At 43.2% G+C, this 15910-nt stretch overlaps 1 protein-coding gene across 9 annotated transcripts in view; it reads left to right on the forward strand.

Moving 5' to 3' along the window:
• The window catches only part of NRG1 (neuregulin 1), a 1091656-nt gene that overhangs the window by 955020 nt on the left and 120726 nt on the right, over positions 1-15910 (forward strand). For 2 of the 9 annotated variants that reach the window (XM_032838163.1, XM_032838162.1), the window contains exon 1: positions 11887-13619. The exons of 4 other annotated variants lie outside the window; for them this stretch is intronic. In XM_032838163.1, the coding sequence (XP_032694054.1) occupies positions 12920-13619 (700 nt within the window). In that variant the 5' untranslated portion in view covers positions 11887-12919. Of the gene's footprint in view, positions 1-11881; positions 13620-15910 lie in introns of those variants that run through there. 3 more of the 9 variants (XM_032838164.1, XM_032838165.1, XM_032838161.1) reach the window with 3 other exon arrangements.

Genomic DNA, 15910 nt, shown 5'->3' on the forward strand with positions numbered 1-15910 from the left:
ACTCAGGCATTTAGCTCTGAGTTTTTGACAGCATACATTTTACTAAAATAATTATTTTTGTACCCAATCAACCCATCTTTTTTCTCAGCTATAGGTTATTTTAAACCTTCTGCCTCCAGGAGTACAGCTAGCTCTGAGCCTGGAAATGCCTAAAAATGTCTTACCTTCTCATTGCACTCTTTTTTTATTTTTTCTTTCTAATTTCAGCAACTTCTCTCTACTGTTCATTCGCATCACCAAAAGCTTAGGGACCTTGGAGAACTGTTTCAATAGTGGTATTTATCTCAATAGATTCTTTGGTTTTAAGCCTCTGAATGATTACCAATAATTGAATTTTAGATGTATTCATCAAAAACTTTTTCCTCGGTGTCTTTTTGTGGGTGAAAGAGAAGAATGGGGGGAGGAACCTGGTGTACATAGATACCTTTTGGATACCCTTCTGTATTTAACTTTTTGGATGCCTTGGATATAGTCAGTGGTTGACTGCCCCAGTAAAAGTTCAGAAGGACATGATAGAAATAAAGACTGGGTTAAATCCAGGTATGAGACCCGGCCTGCAGGAGACTTGAGCTGAGAATGGGTTATTAGTCTCCCCTCTAGTGACAGGTCCTACCAAAGCCACAGGGAAGAGTGTTTGAGAAACTCTTCAGAAGATTTATGTTTCACTTGAGAAGCCTCCTTAAAAGCCTTTTCCTTCTTATGGGAGGTATGTGGGGGGTAGAAACAGCATATGGTTGAAACTCTCTGCGTGGCAGACAGTGATATGTAAAAGAAGTACTTTGCTGCTAGGTGAAATTACTCTGCATGCCTCTTGCTGTCACCGACATGATTTAGTTAAATACAGATGCTTTTAGAGGGGCTTTGTACTACATCATAAATATTTAACAGTTTTATAAAATATCTGTATGAATAACTGGGTGGGGAATACAGCGGCGCAGACGCTCACCCTCCACATCAGAGCCCTTGGCCTTAGAGTGTCCCCTGACCATTTCATCTGGCCGTTGAAAAAGATATGTTCAGGAAGCAAGTGTCATCCACAATTAAAGGATTCTATTTCTGTTTTTCCAGCAAAATGACGTGACGCTCAGTGTCTAACCTTTCTGATCGTCAGTAAAGTGAACTTCACAACCTCCCTCTTCGCATTATTCATAGATGTCCCAGTCCCCCAGTGACAGTAGGATAGCATTAAGAAAAATCCCTTCTCAGTAAATAAATGGTATGGGGGAGGGGTCAGGAAAAGCTTTTAGATTTTCTGTAGCAACTAATGGTCTGTTTATATAAAGATACTTCATGGCCGTTAGATAAGAGTTAAAATGATAGGAATCTTGTATTTTTGATATAATTGTGAGCTTCATTTTAGAAATCAATATCTCAAGGTAAGAATGGTAAGGGGAGGTGGGCGTGGAGAGTACATACAGTGGAGGAAGGGAAGTAAGCAAGTGCAAGTTAATGTGTGTGGAGTTGGTTATTTTGTTTGGGATAGGCTGTGGGGTTTTTGTGATAAACTTACTATGGTGTATGAAGGCGGGTTCTCTATGATATGAACTGGCCAGAAATAGCCATGAAAAAATAATTCCAAAATTTTTTTCCAGCATTTTATTACGGATTTTTCAAACATACGCAAAAGTTGAATGCATTGCAAACAAGTTATGCCCATTGTCTAGATTTTACAGGTAACGTTTGCTGTATTTGCTTTATCCAATGCTCATTTAAAATTTTTATTTATTTTTATTTATTTTTTAAAGACTTTATTTATTTATTTATTTGACAGACAGAGATCACAAGTAGGCAGAGAGGCAGGCAGAGAGAGAGAGAGGAGGAAGCAGGCTCCCTGCTAGAGCAGAGAGCCTGATGCGGGGCTCAATCCCAGGCACCCCCCCCAATGCTCATTTTTATCTGTCCATCCACTCTAATTTTTGATGCCCTTTCAAGTAAGTTGCATACATGCATGCATTTTACTCCCACATATCCCAGTCTGCCTGGTAATATGTGTTTTATTACAGTCTTTAAAGGAATATGTAAGTGACGCATTATGCCAACAAACAGAATACAGGTCTCGCTGAAATGAGTCATCGTATTTGGACCTGGGATTTTCTAGGCATCATATTTCCGAATTTCACTCCATTAGCAACGCCTTCAGCCTTGTTTCTCCTGTTCCTGACAATCACTCCTTCCCTGTGCCAATCTTCTGACTCTCCAAATTAAAAGAGGCCATAACCTTGCCTCAGCAGTTCTCAGCTGTCAGCTATCTTCATATCCCATGTTTTTGAAACATTGCAATAATATGGCTGATCCCTATATAGATGTGACAGTCTTCTTTCCTCTCTTAATACAAGCTCCCTTCTATCCACCAGAGTCTCTGTTCTGTACCTATGTGAGCATAAAGCTCATTGTCATGTTGCCATTGTTGAACTGATTTCTTAGCTCCAGCCTGTCCTGCGTGTAAATGATGGGGCTCCACAGTGCAATCCTGCGTGTCTCCGTAGTGTGAACAATCAGGTTGAATAAATGAGTCCAAATATGAAATATTGATCTCTGGATATCTTCCAGAAAGAGGGCCTGAGTATTCAGGAAAGTTGTGACCCAGAGTGGTCATGGGAGCTCTAAACAGGGTTAAATTTCAAGTAGAAGCATTCACAGTGCAAGTTCAAAGTGAGATATTTCTATAGAGATGATCCACAGCAGTAGTGACAGAACATCGAAACCCTCCCTTCTCCTGTTCCTTTGTATTGACATTGGCAGTACATCACCAAAGCGCTTTCCTTTGTAGACATGAGTAGAAGGGGGAGGAGCATGAGACCTGAATTGTAGTCTTGACTCTGAAATTAATTTTGGTGTGACTCCAGGAAGATTATTTTTACCTCCTGGGACCTTTTTTCTTCTTGGACAAAATAAAATTCATGGGCAAGTCCTGCCTCAGCTCCAACACTTAGTAAATGAAAAATTTAGATCTAATTATTCTTGAGATTATAGTTCATCTCTGCGTTAAAGCCTAAATCCTTTCACTCCTTGTAACGCATAGAAAAGAAGCAAGTCATTCTTAAACAGACCTGAACCTAGCAACATATTGTGTGATTTATGATGGAAGATTTTGGAGACCAAGTGACAAGATCCTTTTATCTTACGACTGTTAAATTCGTATTTTTAAAGTAATAAAAATTATAACAATGCAGAAAAAGTGTCCACCCCTTGGACCGAGAAGCAGCAGAAAAATAGGAGGCTGGCGTTTGAGTTTAAATAGGATACTTCTGCTTCTGTGAGCATTATAAGGCTTATGACCTTACAACAGCATTGCCAGTTAAGTGACTCCCTCAGAATGCCAACTCAGTTCTGACAACTGCATATATTTTTATTCCTGTTCTTCTTCCTTTTGGTGCAACTTTGTATTTTCATTTTGATCAGCAGCAAGGAGCGAGAATTACATAGACTCTAAGGAAAATGCATATTGTAAGATGTTTCCTCTGGATGAACTCTTGTCAAATTTACAAATTTGGAGTATATTTAAAAGTAGGTCACTTCAGAGAATTCCCTTCCTGAAGCTTCCTTGATTCCAGGTGAGTTGTGAGGGTTTCTTTTATAGAAGGCTTTATAGGATGTTTCAGAGTCTCTTGAGCGGATGGTACTGTCTTATAAGTAATTCATAAGTGCCTTCCTGTGTGAACCATCTCATGTTCAACAGGTTCTGTCTGAAGCAGAAGATGGAAAAATCAAAGTAACAAATTCCAGAGCATTTGTAAAAGTGATGGGTTGTGCCGTACAGTGCATTTCTGGATTGATTTGGGGATTAGTTCATAGAGTCAGCTGACAAGGAAGTGAAACGAATAGCTAGTGCCTAAGTGTAAATCAAGTTTAATTACTTCCGTGTTTGAAACCGTACTGACTTTGTATTACACAGACATTGATTATCAGAGATGTTTCTCCCTGATGTTTAATTTCTCTTACCGCAACAAGGTATAGCCTTTATTATTTTCCTTAAGTAACATTATATGCGTGCTCACAAAAGTGCCGATTGTCCCTTGTATTTTTGTTACACTTGCCGTAAGACTTGAGGATAAAGCAAACAAAAATTCTCTCTTAGCCCTGGTGCTCTGTCATGTGATCTTAACTTAGAGCAGTGAATATTAATGAAACAAGCAAAGCTATTTGTTCAAGGTAACTAATCCAGGCTGTATTGCTGTAGTAAACATTACGATCGATTCTCCATCCGTATATTATCAAAGAAGTCCCTATAAGGATAATTTTCTTTCTTTCTATGATGCATATACACACACACTAACATTATTTGTTTTTATTCACACAAAGACAACTCTTATCTGGCGTACCCATGCCTTTCACATGTTTTCCCATTGTTAATTCATCTCTGTTTAGGAGAGTTTCCGTATTGATGCATTGATTCAACAATACATGGTGATTTCTGTGTGCCAGGCATGTTCTAGGCAAAAGGGATATAGTGATGGAAACAGAGACAAGTGCTTGGCCTTATGGGATTGACATTCAGGCAGTGAATTTATCAGCCACTTCATAAAAAAACCCACTGCGTAGAACATACAGATAATTCAGAATAACTGCCACTTTCTCCCTCATCCTTTGCTCCTATTTCTAGTATATTCTAAATAGGGGAATGGGATAGAGTTGAACAAAGAGAAATAATACTTTCAGTGTATAAAATGAGATAGAGTTGTAAGTCTTGGCTCATTTTCTCATAAAATGTCTTTTGAAACACTCAATGACATATCAGTTGATTATATCTTTATTCATGCTTCTGAGTTCCTCGGGATGCAGTGTTACATCATCAACATCAATTCAGAGTTCGGAGTTAGTTAATGATTTTCAGAGATTTACTGCCACGTGACCTACCGAGATTTTTGTAGACGAAAGGGCAACCTAAATGTACCAGAGTCTCATTATTTTAGTGCAGTCCACTAGTAAAACTGGTCAGGCGGAACATACTTTCCTTTTAAAATTAAATGTTGGAGAAGCTGAAACTGTGGTGGGTGTCCAAGAGTCATTCTTTTTCGTTATTGAGTTAGAATTCACATAACTGAAAATCATTCTGATGTGAGCGAGTCACTAATATTTATCACAATGTTGTGCAACCATCTCCAACTGCTTCCAGAACATGTCCAGTGTAATTTTAAAAGAAAGATGACTTAAAAATAAAAAATAAAATAAACTCTGTTTGTATATAACTAACGATTTTTACTTATGGGGAGTGAGACACAAATAGGTTCTCTCAAAGTAAAGAAAACTTATAACTAACTCTCTCATTTAATAGAGATATCTTTCTATATATAAAATTCTCACATCCTTGTCTTTGAGGTCATGTACTATGTCTTGAGCAATAGAGGATCTCAACCCATAAAGAACAAAATGTACCAGAGTGAATCAATCATCTCGTTACAAAATGAGAACATAAGACCCACGGTCAATACCAAATATTTGATACAGCATCTCATAAAATACTTTTAAAATTAAGTCGGATTGTCTTCTCTGAGAAAATTTTCACTGGGTAAGAATAAAGTATAATAAAAAACAAAACAAAACAAAAAAGAATAAAGTATAGTCAGAGTCTTTGCTCACCTTCAAGAGTGGGGAGAAAACTCTTACCCTGTAAGGTAGAATGAGTTTCATATCCCCCATTTAGTTTTATGAATAATGTAGAAGAACATCAGATAGCACATGGATTTGGTTTACCCTCAGAGAACTTTTCTGTTCAGTTGAAGAGAGAAGAATTACAGGAACAGTAGTTAAGTTTTGGTTTATTCCCAGTTTTCCATCCACTGCAAGGATCTGTGGTGGTTAAGCGTGAAGCATAGTTGTAACAGAGTTTCGCTAGTATAAGACAGATTCTCAAAAGGCATATTTAGGAACAATCAGAAAAATTTGGTAAGGATGTATCTGAACTGAACACTAAAAGATTGGAAAAAATGAACAAGAGTACAGGAGGTATTTTGAATAATTAGGCAGATGTGAAGAAAGTTTGCCCATTTATTAGAGGGGCCATAATCTATGTAATTCACTTCCAGTTAAAAATAAAAGCCAAACAAAATGTATGTACTGAGGGGCGCCTGGGTGGCTCAGTGGGTTAAGCCGCTGCCTTCGGCTCGGGTCATGGTCTCAGGGTCCTGGGATCGAGCCCCGCATCGGGCTCTCTGCTCAGCGGGGAGCCTGCTTCCTCCTCTCTCTCTGCCTGCCTCTCTGCCTGCTTTGTGATCTCTCTGTCAAATAAATAAATAAAAAATCTTTAAAAAAAAAAAAATGTATGTACTGAATGGATAACAGAGCTCTAGGCTTGAGACAGCCAGATAATGATAGACCTGGCCTTCAAAGAAATTACATTCTTCAGTCCTATACCTACAGCATAATTAAATAATAGCACAGATTGTGAAGATGTGCCCCATTAGTGGTACAGTTAAGAAAATGTTGGGTCCATGACTTAGAATCACAGAAAGGTTCCAGGGAGGAGTTGGGGCCACCTGGAGAATGACTTTCAACTGAGTGGGGAGAGGCTAGGGGATGCGTTTGAATACTCTATCTTCTCCGTAGGAAGTAGTAAGTTTTTAAGGTTAGCTTTAGAACATGAAGCTTTCTTGTGAAAACTGTGATTTCGTAATTCATTAGCAAATACATAAATCATTATTATCCATAGTCATCTCCAATGACTATAATTTAGAAACAGAATTATCCTGGGGGGCCTGGGTGGCTCGGTCAGTTGAGTTTCTGATTGGTTTTGCCTGAGGTCATGATCTCCTTGGTCATGGGATGGAGTCCCGAGGTCCGGCTCCGTGCTCAGCAGGGAATCTGCTTGGGATTCTCTCCCTCTGCCTCTCCCCCCAGCTTGTGCTCATGCTTGTTCTCTCTCTCTTTCTCTCAAATAAATAAATAAATCTTAAAAAAAAGAAGAAGAAGAAGAAATTATTCTGGTCAGTACTAGACACCACAAAGTAGAGTCTATGTTTTTATCCATAAAATTTAGGAGCAAGGATAAGCTTTTTCAGAGATAAACCTTTTCAGAGTGAAAGAGCCAAAATACAGAGAAAAAAAAAATGTAAAAGAGGAAAGAAGTTTGGGTAATATGGCCAAAGGCAAACTGGCATTTACCATCCTCTTTCATCTGCCAGAACTGTGCTAAATACTTTGGGTAATAAAATAAATAAAATAAATGCTGAACCCAATAGCCTGAAGTAGCAAAGGAATTTGAGTATATCTGAGGATATGATGGGATTTTTTTCTTCTTTGAACCTGGCTTAGAAGAAAGCTGGAATATTATGAAAGTGATCAGAAATACACGTGTATTTTCATTTTCTTCTGCCAAATCCCATTCTGTATTACCCCATCTCCTCCTGTCCCAGGTCAGCTTTCTAACATTTACTTCCTTACCTTCTGCAGTGGATGAATTATGGTGGCAAAATCTTTGTCATTGCCCCATCAAGACTTACTCCCCTCCCCCCATCCCCATCCTGCTTCGCCAGTAGGAGGCAATGGAAATAACCCGTGTAGCCTCCAGATTCAGTCTGCAGGAGGCCTGGCGCCTTGTGCTTCCTGCATCTTGGGATGCTTCTGCTCAGAACCCAGCCACTGTGCTGTGAGAAGCCCAAGCCACAGGGCGAGGTGCTAGGTTGGTGCACCCTCCTTGGGCTCCCAGGGGACATCCGGCATCAGCTGCTGGTCATGTGAGTGAGTGGAGTCTTCAGTATTTCAGCCCAGTTATACCCCGGCTGAGGGCAGCCCCAGCTGACATCAAATGGAGCAGAAGAACCAGTCAGCTGAACCCAGTCAGCCCGCAGACTCGTGAGCTAGAATACAACCCTTGTTCTTCTTGTTGTTGTTTTTAAAGGTTTTATTTATTTATTTGACAGACAGAGATCACAAGCAGGCAGAGAGAGAGGGGGAAGCGGGCTCCCCGAGGAGCAGAGAGCCCGATGCAGGGCTCGATCCCAGGACCCTGGGATCATGACCTGAGCTGAAGGCAGAGGCTTTAACCCACTGAGCCACCCAGGCTACCCCAACCCTTGTTGTTTTAAGCTGTTTCAGGGCAGTGTGTGTCACAGAAGTAGGTAACTGAGGGAGCTTTCCGAAGAAAATGCTGGAAGTGAAACTGTGGAGGAGCTCATTCACTTTCCATTATAAATAGGGTCACATTTCAATAGCCTGTGCTTGATCCTTAGAACTTCTGGGTATCACCAGGCAAAATTTTAGAAAGCTCTTATTTTGGCAGTGTGGCCCTTTAAGTTTGTTTACAAAGTTTTTTTCATTGTTAACGCTTTCTGGTTCCCTTATTCTCCCATTGAAGTGATAGGTAAGCAATATAGAATCAGATTCATTATTGTGATTAAAAAGAAAAGCAGTATTTTTCAGCAGAAATAGCATGAGTCAGACTTTTGTTCAGATCTTGGCCCTGTCACTTAATAGCTCTGTGACTGTGACTAAGTTACCTAAGCTGCCTGAGTCTGTTTCTTTCTTTTCTTTTCTTTTTTTTGAAGATTTTATTTATTTATTTGACAGAGATCACAAGTAGGCAGAGAGGCAGGCAGAGAGAGAGGAAGAAGCAGGCTCCCTGCTGGGCAGAGAGCCCGATGCAGGACTTGATCCCAGGACCTTGAGATCATGACCTGAGCCAAAGGCAGAGGCTTAACCCACTGAGCTACCCAGGCACCCCTCTTTTTTTTTTTTTTTTAAGATAATATGTACTATACAGGGTTAGTGAAGATAAGAAATAAGACGTGTTAACAACCTAGCAGAGTGGCTGGCATAAAGGTGGAGCTCTATAAATGTAGCTTCTGTTGTGATGAACGAGGTGGTAATGTGATTTTTAAAAGGTAGCAAATTCTGGCTCATGTTAATATTTTATTTTTTTTTAAAGATTTTATTTATTTATTTGACAGACAGAGATCACAAGCAAGCAGAGAGGCAGGCAGAGAGAGAGAGAGAGTGGGGAAGCAGGCTCACTGCTGAGCAGAGAGCCTGATGTGGGGCTTGATCCCAGGACTCTGGGATCATGACCTAGCAGAAGGCAGACTTTAACCCACAGAGCCACCCAGGTGCCCCTCATGTTAATTTTTTAAAGGGACACAGAAATATAGGTGCTCCTGGGCTTTATTGGGTTGGATCCTGAAAGGTTAAAGTGTTGTATCCTTGGAGTTCTTCCTCCAAATAGCTATGTTTCATCCAAAGGAAATTCTGATCCCTCTCTGACTGACACCACCCTTCCTCACTTCTTTCCTGCTATAGGGGATTCGATTAAGGATTAAAGGCAACCTTCTGCTCCTAGTCCCTAGGGGGACACTAATGAAGATTTTTTTTTTCTTTACCTCCTGTACCCCCGTACCTCAGTTACATTCACCTTCTGATTTGGTGGGAAACAACTTTACGGGATGCTGGCTTTCTGTAAGCCTCTCTTAGCTTCAAGGTGCCATGGGGCTCTTGGAACACCTCTCCCGGGAGGACGCATACATACCCCACAGTCTGATGTGTGTAGCCCAGGGGAAAGAACCAGTGTGGCAGCCCACAGGATTTTGTCTCTCTGTTTTGTCCTAGTCTTTGTAGGATACAATGTTTTTCTTTCTAAATGTTGGGTGTCTTTAGGATGACAAGTAGAGCAGAGCCCAATAATTTCTTTGCAGAATATGTTTGCTCTGAGTGATTAAGGTGAGGTGAGTAGTTGTTGGTACAGGCTGAGGACCACTTTTTGTAACTCTGGGTTACTATACTGGGTTTCTTCTCTTACCTGCCCGACCCGGGCTGCCTGAACCCCATTTTGATTTTTGAAACCTGGATAATTGATGATCAGCTGTGGACAAAATGTCAATGTATTATACTTGAGTGTTGGTTTCGGTTAGGACAGAAGTGAGGAGGTAGGGACCGTGTATTTAAACTGGGTGATCTGTAAAGGAATTATAAAGTACCCTAATTTAGTGCAAACATTTACTTATATTGGTTTTGCATATTTATATGAATATTGATTATTAAAATGTTAATACCTCTCAGTATGAATACTGTAAATGCTGAAATGTGGATTTCCTATCATAGGAAATTTCATGTCCATTGTTAGAATCTTTTTTTTTTTTTAAAGATTTTATTTATTTATTTGACAGAGATCACAAGTAGGCAGAGAGAGAGGAGGAAGCAGGCTCCCAGCTGAGCAGAGAGCCCGATGCGGGGCTCAATCCCATGACCCTGGGATCATGACCTGAGCCGAAGGAGGAGGCTTTAACCCACTGAGCCACTCAGTCGCCCCCATCACTGTTAGATTCTTTAAGAAAACCCTGACTACTTTAAAATCAAGTAGTAAATGGGGCACCTGATTGGCTCAGCCAGTTGAGCTTCTGACTCCTGGTTTAAACTCAGGTCATGATCTCAGGTTCCTGAGATGCAGCCCCACATTGGACTCCCCGCTGAGTGTGGAGCCTGCTTGGGAGTCTCTCCCTCTGCCCCTTCCCCGGCTAATGCTCTCCCTCCTCCCCTCTCTAAAATAAACAAATTAATTTAAAAAAAATGTTAAAGCTAGAAAGGCATCAGATCTTATTTTAAGTATTATTTTAAAATACTGGTTATGGGTATATAAGTGCGGGTTAGGGGGAGAAAAAGTCATTTTGCCCATCAGCTTGTCACAATCAGATATTACAATTAGGCACATCGTTTCAGGCTTTTTGTAGTTTTTACTGCAAACACATTTTGAGATTTAACGTCCTTCACATCATTTATGGTTATGGGCCGATTTCATTTTGAAAGAAATGATAATATTCTTATGGCTGTATGCCCACTTAAAGCTGAAAACTATTTCAGAGCAGCGGAGATGGTGCCGTGCAAAATATAATGTGCTTAAAGCAGACTTTCTCGGACTTGAGCTCTAGATTTATTGCTTCTGGGATGCCTAGGATGGTTGTGTAGTACAGATTTAGAGAGAGTTTTTAAGACTCTTACTGACAGAGGTGAGCAAAATGGTTCCTTGGCAACCATTCGGGTGTGAGGCCACAGCGAAGCAGGGATTAAAGGTTCCGACGCGCACGCTGTGAACGGACACGCGAGCTCAGGGAATCCTGTACTCCCTGTTAGAGACGGCGTTTCTTCCGGCCTTTTAATGGCTGCTGTTTTAAAAGGGGGAGAAAAAACCTGCGTTGAAACTATCTGTAAGGTAAAGCTTCTGAAACTTAACCCAGAAGGCGTGGTCGTGTGGAAAACTCTCCTTAATCCTTGCAGTGTGGTTCTAGCTGAGGACATGTGGTGTATATTACAGCAACCAGGGAATTTCAAACCTCTGCAGTGTGGGGTCACAGCGAAGGCTAATTTCAAAATGAAGTGGTAGCCTTTGCTCCCTTCGTAGCGCTCTTTACCAGTGTTTCTTATTAGCTTGACGTTAGTCTAGGGCTGCTGCGGGTGGGAAGAGGAGATGGAAGTTTAAATGGGACCAGAGTGGGGCTACATGAACACCTCTCCCCTCGCCTAGCACCCCCCCTCCCAGCGTAGATAGTCTCCCCACTTCAACCTGGGTATTGCAAAGTCTTCCAGGATCCTGGGGAACAGGGCTGAAGGCAGAGCTGTCCATGGTTTGAAAAAAAATGTTCTAACTGTTGGTTGAAAATCAGGTAATAACAGTCCTCTTGGTGAACAAAACTTATTAGAGGGCAGGGGAAGGAATGCTCTCTCTCCGCGGCAGGCAAGAAGAAATTGCTGTTGAAAAGCTTACCTCTCTAGGGAGGAATCAGATATCAGACTTTGCCAAGCCTCAGGTCCAACCCATAAGGTCCCACCTACATCCCCCGCCCCATCCCAGCTTTGTTAGATTGCTAGCATCGATCGCTGGCTTTTTCTGACCCAACAGTGGGTGAAGGAAAGAGAGCCGGCAAGACTGAAAGCAAGCAAGGTGGGGGTGGAAAACTGGGGCCGCTTTTTTGTAGAGAGAAAGTGAAAAGGAAGAAAAGGGGTGGGGGCCACAGGGACCGAGCTTAACCGGTGCCTGCCTGCTTCTCTTTGATTTGATGGCCTTTATTCCTTCTAATTGGATAAAATAGGAAGTCACTGGCAGTCCTGCGTTGCTGGGTATACTGATTTTACTCAGACCAGCCAGCAGCTCTGGAGTGCGGACAGAGGGAGGAGGGAGGAAAGAGAGAGAGAGAGAGGAAGAGAGAGAGGGAGGGAGAGGAAAGGAGAGAGAAAACGTCTTTGGATGAGGAGGGGAAAGGAAGAGAAAGAGACTATGAAGCAGGGCAGCGCCGCAGAGGAAGAAAGTGAATGAGCGCTCAAGAAGGACAAAGAGGAGTGGTTGGGGGGTGGGGGTGGAGGCAGGGCGGGGAGGGGAGTCACCGCCCCTCCGGGCCGCACTCTTCCCCTCGGATCCCTCTGTGATGATCCTGTTTGCGGTGATGCTCCGAGGGCAGGCACCTGCTGCTCTGTAATGATTCAGCCTGCTTCAGCCGTCGCGTTCACACAGCAGGATGCTGTTGCTACTGTCACTGCTGCCTCTCCTGCCGCCGCCGCTGCTGCCGCCCCCGCCGCCGCCGCTGGTCCTGCTTTTGCTTTTACTTCTCCTGCATGACAGTTGTTTTCTCCATCTAAGCAGACACCAGCTTCAGATGCTCGAGGTGAGAAACATGCCTTTCAGTTTGGGCTACTGGTTTACTTAATTGACCCACCGCCGGCTCCGTTTCTGTTTTGGCCCCCAGCCCTCTCTCGACCAGCCGGGATGGTTTGGAGAAGCATTTGAAAGAACTGCCAAAGTGGCCCAGGGACAGCAGTCACGAATTACAGTATACTTTTATTTGGTAGTTGCTAGAGGTTTGTTTTTTTTTTTTTTTCCTCCTTCCTTCCTCCTGAACTCCTCTTGCTTTTGATAATGGCCTTGGACTTGGAAGACTTATCGATTTCCCCCTGTAAGATGCTGTATCATTTGGTTGGGGGGGGCTCTGCATGGTAATGGACCATGAGAGAGGCCAGGCCTTCTGGAGGTGAGCCGATGGAGATTTATTCCCCAGACATGTCCGAGGGAGCTGCCGAGAGGTCGTCCAGCCCCTCCACTCAGCTGAGTGCAGACCCATCTCTTGACGGGCTTCCGGGAGCCGAAGACATGCCAGAGACCCAGACCGACGATGGGAGAAGCCCTGGACTCGTGGGCCTGGCAGTTCCCTGCTGTGTCTGCCTGGAAGCCGAGCGCCTGAGAGGTTGTCTCAACTCTGAGAAAATCTGCATTGTCCCCATTCTGGCTTGTCTAGTCAGCCTCTGCCTCTGCATCGCCGGCCTCAAGTGGGTGTTCGTGGACAAGATATTCGAGTATGACTCTCCTACTCACCTTGACCCTGGGGGGTTAGGCCAGGACCCTATTATTTCTCTGGATCCAACTGCTGCGTCAGCCGTGTGGGTAGCATCTGAGGCGTACACTTCACCTGTCTCTAGGGCTCCCTCTGAAACTGAGGTTCAAGTTACACTGCAAGTTGACAATGCTGCTGTGTCCTCCCAACCCGCAGCGGTCCCCACCCCGAAAAACCGAATCTTTGCTTTTTCTTTCCTGCCGTCCACCGCACCGTCCTTCCCTTTCCCCACACGGAACCCTGAGGTGAGAACACCCAAGTCAGCAACTCAGCCACAAACAACAGAAACTAATCTCCAAACTGCTCCTAAACTTTGTAAGTAGAGAGAGAGAGAGAGAGAGAGATGATGATGATGAATAATGGAAACGGGTGGGCTTGAGGCGCTAAAAGGCGTTCTCTAGCGTGCAGGGAGCTGTTTCCTTGTCCTCTGTTTTAATTGCATGGTTTTGTTGAAGCGCATCATGTGACTGGAACGCTTGGGGTGGCCTTGAAGAGATGAGTAAAATGATCTTGCCGACTGCTGGCATGAGGCGGTGTTCCCTCCAGCCGGATGGCTCACGGGCTGGGTGGGGGGACCCGCAACTTGAGCGTCTGCAAGTCATGCCTGAATGTCACTGCGATCCCATTGATTTCTAACACTTTTAAAAAAATTAAGACCTCAGAGCATCCTTTCTGTTTGACATAAGTGTGCCCTCCGTGGAGTGGCGTGTGTGGTTTCCATGTGTGTCTCGTGCCCGGGTGGCTTTCCATCACCCCTCCTCACCCTTCTGTTACCGTCCGCCTACCAGAGATCCCCTGCCACCTGGTATCTGCCTCCGTCCCTCCTTCCTGTTCCCTTCCCTGCTTTTTCTATCTTATTTGGCTCCTCCTGATGTAGCCCATCTACCGTGCTCACCCCCCAGCCCCGGCAGGCTCTCGCTGTCCTGCCCAGATTAGAGTTTCGGCTACTGAGCCTGACTGGGGGCAGCTTTATTTCCTTCAGGACGCAGTCCAAAGTTTGCATGAAGGGGTTTTTCCAAATTAGTTTTGTCTTCTGTAATCAAATGTTTAAAGAGCTTCCTTGGCAGTCGTTAAAAAGTACAAGATCCATTAGTAAGATGCATCGTTTTGCTTTGTTTTTTTTTCCCAGACATGTCATTTTTGCCCGTCAGCCTGCAGCCGCGCAGTTTAATAACCTGTGAGGGAGGAGAGCCCACGCTCTTAAAACCATACAGATCAATGTGCTGCTGTCGCGACTGGGTCGCTGCGATGATGCTCGTACAATGGAAAGTTGATGGGGATGAAACCATGAGTAGTCAGATTGCCTCAAGCGTCAGTAGAGAGGGCGGAGTTTCCTCCAGCTTTTCTTTTTTTTTTGCTAAATGTTTCTGATTTATTTTCATTTCTCTGTCTTCTGCTACTTACTTCCTACCGTGGATGAATATTCCCTTAGTAGAAAAAGTAAAAGACGAGAGGATTTGGTTCCTAAGAACGTGTGTGAGATCTCTTAGAGTTGAGGGTAAGTGTTCCGTGATGACATACTCATTGCTTGTGTTTCCCTGTGGATGCTCAGGAAGGATAAAGGACATTTTCCCCAGACGTTATGTTCCGAATGAGGGAGAGCCGTGGGGTAGGGAAACACAGAAAACTTGACTTGTGCTTGTGATTCAGGATCGTTTCCCTACACAGCAGCTTCAGTGGCAAAGATTAAAAGAGAGAGAGAGGCTTGTTTTTCAGGTGTAATTAGGAAAGAACCTCCTTTCTGCAGACACGGCTTTGTATCTTTATCAAATCCCTGAAGCATCATTAAAGGTCTGACAGACATCACCGCCTCTTCCCACCTGGCAAAGTGACCGGGAAATAATACCCAGATGAAATGACAGGCTATAAAAAGCACGTACAGATCCTGCAAAGAGAAGCAAAATTCAATGGGAAGACAAGGTTACCTTTTTGTCGTTATCGCTTGAAACTTGTCGTTAATTAAAATGTGCCCGGAAAGGTTTAGTTGTCCGGAAAGAGAAAGAGGACCTTTGGGGGCGGGGGGAGTCTATAATTTTGTCATCTTTGGGGGAAATAGAAAAGCAAACAAAGACCATCCAGTTACCTTTTCCTGATCTAGGACCATGTCAAAAAGTATGTTTTGACTCTCTGAGAAATTATTTTTTAAGGTAAATTCTTCTACTCAGGGATCTCATTAGGGTATGCATTCCATATAGTTTCTCCTTTCTTTATTTTTGAGCTCGGGCATTGATTTTCTGGCATATGCACTGAGTGGAAAAGATTTACTGCTGTCTAAAAGCATCGCAGTGGCCAGTTCTGGCCAGAGACACAGCTGCGGCATTTTGAAGTGTGTTGGAGATCAGCCTGGAAAAGCAGCATCGAAAGTAGTTTTCTCTTGAAAAGTTCGGGGTAGACGGTGCTTAATACTTTACAGCCTATGGGTTTTCTGTGTGGAAAACTCTGTGTTAATTTTTGGGGGGCTAGTGCCTGAAAACAATAAAAATACAAATATCCTAAAAATGATGAGTCTGTTTGTGGGGTTGTAGGGGGGCGGGGGAGGGAGACTGGTCCAGGGAGCTGTGTTTTCTGAGCCTCCTTTAAGTGGTTGCTTTGTTGTTTAAAGAGCT

Source organism: Lontra canadensis, unplaced genomic scaffold (genome assembly GCF_010015895.1).
Source record: "Lontra canadensis isolate GAN:19392208 unplaced genomic scaffold, GSC_riverotter_1.0 scaffold102, whole genome shotgun sequence".
Classification (NCBI taxonomy): domain Eukaryota; kingdom Metazoa; phylum Chordata; class Mammalia; order Carnivora; family Mustelidae; genus Lontra; species Lontra canadensis.